This window comes from Primulina eburnea, chromosome 14, assembly GCF_022965805.1.
Source record: "Primulina eburnea isolate SZY01 chromosome 14, ASM2296580v1, whole genome shotgun sequence".
Classification (NCBI taxonomy): Eukaryota; Viridiplantae; Streptophyta; class Magnoliopsida; order Lamiales; family Gesneriaceae; genus Primulina; species Primulina eburnea.
The window spans coordinates 21,911,136-21,917,481 of record NC_133114.1 but is presented as its reverse complement, the minus strand read 5'-3'; the positions used below and the strand labels follow the sequence as shown (position 1 = coordinate 21,917,481).

The following is a 6,346-nucleotide window of genomic DNA, read 5'->3' as shown; positions in this document are numbered from 1 at the left end:
CACTCAAATTGTTTTATAGAGGTCTTTTTATGAAAATGTGGCCCACCACAATCCAAGGAAACGCCCTCATCCACCGCTTATCTCGCAATCCTTATCCTCTCTGCCCAACTTTTGATTTTCTTCGCGTATGGTTACCGTCTTTATCCCACATGAATCTCTCTCATCTGCTAAACTAAATACCACGGGTTGTAATTAAATTATTATTATTATTTTCCTCTTGGATTTGTTATTTATATACTTCTCATTTGTTACCTGACTCATTCTCTCTTTCCATTCTCCCCTGTACATATACTGTAATTTACTTTGAACTCTTGGATCGTCGATGCGCCTGAATGCTGAATCTTTGTCCGCTCGAATCAAGGGTTTTTGTTTGGTTTTCTTGATCTTTTCCTTAATGTGGGTTTTCTTGGTTTTTTCTTTTCTTAAGGTTGGAAGTCTTTGTTTTTCGTTGATTAATTGTATCATGGCTTTCGTTTCTGTTTTTCGTGAGATTTTTCGAAAACCTACGATTAGAGATGTGGTTTCTGAGATGATGGTGTTCATGTTGCCCATCTGGGTAGCGGTTCTTTTTGGAGTTTTGGTTGGTTGGGCGTGGAGGCCTAAATGGGCCAAGCTAAATGTTGATTTTCTTGATTATTACGCTTTGAAGAAAGGGGAAGTGGAGCCGTTGTCGAATAATTTGTTAATTCCTTCTTCGGGATCAGGGGTTCTGTATCCACAATTTGCCGCCTCGGTACCAAGCTTGAGTTCATTGAAACTGCAGCTGTCCAGCTGCATTTCTTGGATTTATAGTTCTAGGCATGCGAATGAAGGCTCGTTATTTCCTTCAGTTTCAAATTCTGATTCCAGGTTAGTCTTGAAAGTTTTAAATTTTCTTCGTTTATTGATTATGAGGTTGCCAGTGGGAATGCTGCACCTAAATTTTTTAAGGTGTTTTTTATCTCTCAGCTGAACTATTGGGGGTTATACTTTAAATCTCCTTGGTCCTATTTCATAGTACTTGATGAACATGATTATTTGTTAATAGAATGAATTATCTGTGATCAGTTGGTCGGAGGTAGAGAAAGAGAAATCGAGTCTAGTGAATAACGATGATCTAAGACATTTGTATAATTTGGTCGAGGAAAAAGATGGGGGTCTTCCTTGGATTCAAATGATGGATAGGTCCACAACCAATATGAGTTATCAAGCTTGGAGAAGAGATCCTGAGGTATTTTATTACCTGATTTCGAGTATTGATAGTCTGTGTATTTGAATATGCAGTGACTGATACTTGTACAGTTTATTTTGCATTAAATGTTTTACAATATTGTAATGCTTACTCTGAGAAACTGATGAGAATAATAGCGTTTTCTTGATTTCATATAGATTGGACCTCCACAATATCGTAGTAGAACTATTTATGAAAATGCCACTCCTGAAATGTTAAGGGATTTCTTTTGGGACGATGAGTTTAGAGCAAAATGGGATGACATGCTTATACATGCCGAAACAATTGAGGAATGCCCCAAAACTGGGACAATGATGGTTCGGTGGGTACGGAAGGTAGGGAGAGACTTATCTTTTTTCGTATAAACTTTGTGACCTTTGATTGTGGTTTGCATACTGAGATTTGTTTTGCTTTGCTGCAGTTTCCCTTCTTTTGTAGTGATAGAGAATACATCATAGGTCGGAGAATTTGGGAATCAGGTCGAACTTACTACTGTATAACAAAGGTAGGAAAAGTGATGATTTTCATCGATTTAATATTATATGGATAACCATCAGTTTGACATTTGATTTGCTTTCTGGATTATAATAACCATTAATTTGTTTATGAAGCTATTCTTGTTAACATAATCTATATTTATGAATGGAATAGGGTATACCATACTCCTAATTTATATTTATGTATGGAATAGGGTATACCATACTCCTCTGTATCACGACACAGCAAACCAAGACGTGTTGATTTGTATTATTCTAGTTGGTGCATTCGTACAGGTATTAGTTCTTTTTATGCTACCGTTGCACATTACTTCAGATTTGCATATGAAAGCTCAGATGGATTACTGAAACACAAACCATGGTTTTCATTGCTTGAGCAAGTTATCTATCATATTTCACAAAAAAAAAGATGTTTCGTCAAACCTGGGAAAATATTGGAAGACGGAAGGAGAGCAAAATAACCGTTGAATCCTTGCATTGCCAATTTACTCCTATAATGAGGAACTCTCATGGAATTCAAATAGTTTGTGATTGAAACCTTGGTTCCTTCTGTGCTAGAGGTTTTTTTTCTTAGACTTTGCTAGAGGTTTTGAATTTGTATACTTTGTCTTCGATATAATGTTTGAACATCTTTTTGCAAACGCTGGAACTTGTAGGAGATGGTTGGATGGTCGTTTTTGAGTTTTTAGTGATTTAGCTTTAGATTACAAACAACTTTGCTTGTCTATGTGGAAACATCTTGTTTTATTTACTTATTTATTATTTGTCTACTTAAGCTGAATCAAAAAGAGATGGTCAGCTAACGGCATGCGAAGTCCTGTTATTCCATCATGAAGACATGGGTATTCCTTGGGAAATAGCAAAACTTGGTGTACGCCAAGGCATGTGGGGTGCAGTGAAAAAGATCGATCCTGGCTTGCGTGCTTACCAGAAACACAGGACTTCTGGAGCTGCTGGGCTCTCACACTGTGCAGTGATGGCCCAAATTAACACGAAATTCAGTGCCGCATCCTTGCAAACCCCAGAGATCAGAAGTGATGCATCAGAGAGTGAATCTTCGAGTAGCTTACCTGGTAAACCATTGGCAAGATCTACAACTAAGGGTCTTCTTGTTGGTGGGGCCATCATCCTTGCTTGTACTCTTGATCGTGGACTCTTGACTAAGGCTCTTATATTCGGAGTTGCTAGAAGATTTTGCACGAGGGGGTTATGATCCAGGAATCTGGGCATCTTTTGTGTCTGTATCGAATGTGGAAACTCGAAGGACTACTGTGAAAGGGTCGCATGGTTTGTGATCGATCTTTTGGGTGACCTGAGGTCCGGAAATTGTGGATGACATGTTTCATCGCGGGTAATTGTTTCATAAAGAGGATCTGATGTTTCAAAAGAATTAACTCAGGAGTACAATTCTTTTAATTATATTTCTTTGAATATTTGATGTTTATGAGTAGCGTATTGAAAGTTCAATTACTAATTACTCTCTGTTATGATTCTCTGGTTCCGTTTCTTTTTGTTGGTGAGAAATAACACCCGAAGAAACACACACACACACATATTTTGTGGGCTTGACACTTCGCAGCGAACATGCACCACGCGGTCAATCTCACTCTTGCCGTCTCTTCCCTGTCTTGTCGTGTTCCAGCCGGCAAACCACCAGCTCTGGCGAGCTGCTTCATCATGCAAACTTATATTCGTGCTGAGTGAGATCTGGAGAGTTTACAAACTAGATCAAAATCAGATGTGCCGAGAGTTTGTGTTGAAATTCGGCCTGCGTGTGTTGGATCGAACTCAAGTCTAAACCTTGAAATTAGTTTTATTGTGCGCTTGAATTGGAAACCGTGATAAGCAAAGAATTCCAAAAAGTTGAAGAGTGGGTCTCACGTCTCACGGTCTCATGTGAGATCGTCTCACGGATCATAACCTGTGAGACGGGTCAACCCTATCGATATTCACAATAAAAAGTAATATTTTTAGTAAAAAAAGTAATATTTTTTTATGGATGACCCAAATAAGAGATCTGTCTCACAAATACAATCCGTGAGACCGTCTCATAAAAGTTTTTGCTAAAGTTGAAACACATCTTCCAAATTTATACATTATCAGATAGAAGATTACATAATCACAATTCTTAATTTTAAGGAACTTGTCGTACTAGATCTATTTCCAATACAAGGTATCTAGCTCCTCCCACACAATAAAATCAGGTATGCTATATGTTTTTTACACATTCACTTGTCGCTTACACAAGAAAAAATATTCTAGCACACTTAAATTTGATCTCATGACTAACTTAAGCATTGAAGGAGCTATGCCAACAAAACTCAGCTCAGCTCATACCAGCCAGCAGAACTTGATTATTTTGGCTCACAGACCGAACACTAGGTACGTGAAACTTTTGATTTATTCCGATGTGTTACATATATTTTGTATAATACAGGATGTCTAAAATATGGGGAGATTATGTCAAAGTTTTAATCTGTCTTATAATGGCATTTAAGTATGTTAGAATGTATAACGGGGTGTTACATAAGCTTAGATCAACAAAGGCATGTAGATGACAAAGATTTGGGGAAAATCAAACTCCTGCTATAATCGGGTATATCCAAAACACGATTCAATATTCGATTTTATATTATATTTTCAGCAATTAAAGAAAAGATATAGGAGAGAAAAATCAAGTCAACACGTTCCTACAAATCAACAACAAGCTACAGACATTTTCACAAAAATATTAATAAAGGCACAACATAATAAATTATTGTTGGTTATTTGCATCAAGGCTGTCACCTCATGTTTGTTAGTCAATTGTCAGCTCCTAAATTATAGGCAAATTGTTAGTTTGTTGGTTATTTATTAGTCTATAAATTGTAAAGCTTCCATTGAATAAAAATATAGTTCTCAGCTTTCTTTTCCAATATATCTTCCAACATTTTTCACACTTTTGTGCAAAGATCATATTTCATATATTTATTCTTTCATCTTTAAACTATCAAAGTGGTATTAGAGCTCTCTTCTTAAGGGATCTGTGAGTTCATTTGACTGTTTGAAATGGAAAGTGAATCTCATTTTTCATCAGTGGCTCCACCAGTCTTCAATGGAGAAAATTATCAAATGTGGGCAGTGCGTATGGAAACATACTTGGACGCATTGGATTTATGGGAAGCTGTGGAAGAGGATTACGAAGTTCAACCTCTTCCAGCTAATCCTACTATGGCACAGATCAAGACACAAAAAGAGAAAAAGACAAGAAAATCAAAGGCGAAAGCATGCTTGTTTTCAGCGGCTTCGCCAACGATTTTCACAAGAATTATGTCTCTCAAAACAGCTCAGGCAATTTGGGACTATCTAAAGGGAGAATATGCAGGAGATGAAAGAATTAAAGGGATGCAAGTTCTAAACTTGATGAGGGAATTCGAGCTTCAAAGAATAAAATACGCAGAGACAATTAAAGATTACTCTAACAAGCTTCTCAATATTGCAAACAGAGTAAGACTTCTTGGATTTGAATTTACCGATACAAGAATTGTTGAAAAAATTCTTGTTACAGTGCCTAAAAGACATGAGGCAATTGTCACTACCTTGGAGAATACAAAAGACTTGACAAAAATTTCTCTTCCTGAACTGTTGAATGCTTTGCAAGCACAACAACAGAGAAGACTAATGAGGGAGGATACAACATCTGAAGGAGCCTTGGCAGCCAAACATCAAAATTTGGCCAAATATAAAAATAAGAAGAAAAATTTCGGACGGAATGAAGCAAGTACACCCGTTTTCCCAAAAGGAAAAAATGGAAATAAAAAAAAATTCCTATCTAGTTTGTCAACATTATGGAAAGAAGAGTCATCCTTCATTTAGATATTGGAGGAGACCTGATGCTAAGTGTTCCAAGTGCAATCAACTTGGGCAAAGAAAAAGCACATCATCAAGAAGTTGAAGCCCACGTTGCAGCTCAAGAGGATGAGGATCAGCTTTTGTGGCATCTTGCCTTGCAAGCAGCTAATCTGAAAGTTGGTTGATTGACAGCGGATGCACCAACCACATGTGTAACGTCTAAAAAATCAGTCCACGTAAACCGCATGCATGCACAATTATTTTAATTGCTTATTAATTGTTTTTAAATGCTTGCATGATATTTATTATATGATTTAATGCATTATTGTATAATTAAATGATAATATGACATGTTTACATGAAATTAAGGATTTTACCCGAATATTCGATAATAAGCAGGGAAAGGAGACCGGGGATGACCAAGACAAGAATATGTATTTTTGATTAAATAATGGCAAGGCTTCTTAATATGATTAAAAATTATTTAATTTTCCTAAAATTGTTGGAGTTCGAATTATTTTACGAGTTGAGTTCGATTTTTCCCGAAAATCTGATTTTGGGCAAACAAAGAGGTTTAAAAGATCAAAAATATTATTTTATCGAAACTTATTTTATAAACTTTTATTATTTAATTAATTAAGTGTTATTGGGTCCAATTTAATTATTTAAAATAGGTCCAATTACCCTTAAACTTGCAAGCCCAAAACCAAAGCCCATTAACTTGTTACTTAAATTATAAATAAGTTTCTTAGGTCTTTTATCACCATCATTCCACACCAATCAGTCGTGAAACACACCTCAAGCACAC

General features: G+C 36.4%; 1 protein-coding gene across 1 annotated transcript; it reads left to right on the top strand.

Annotated features, from left to right (window-relative positions):
* Positions 1-247: 247 nt before the first annotated feature.
* On the top strand, positions 248-3,177 carry LOC140811697 (uncharacterized). The gene is made up of 6 exons (XM_073169751.1): positions 248-849; positions 1,048-1,210; positions 1,369-1,545; positions 1,632-1,715; positions 1,902-1,983; positions 2,484-3,177. Exons 1-6 carry the CDS (start codon positions 323-325, stop codon positions 2,918-2,920), a joined length of 1,470 nt encoding a protein of 489 aa, XP_073025852.1. The 5' UTR covers positions 248-322; the 3' UTR covers positions 2,921-3,177.
* The last annotated feature ends 3,169 nt before the right edge of the window (positions 3,178-6,346 follow it).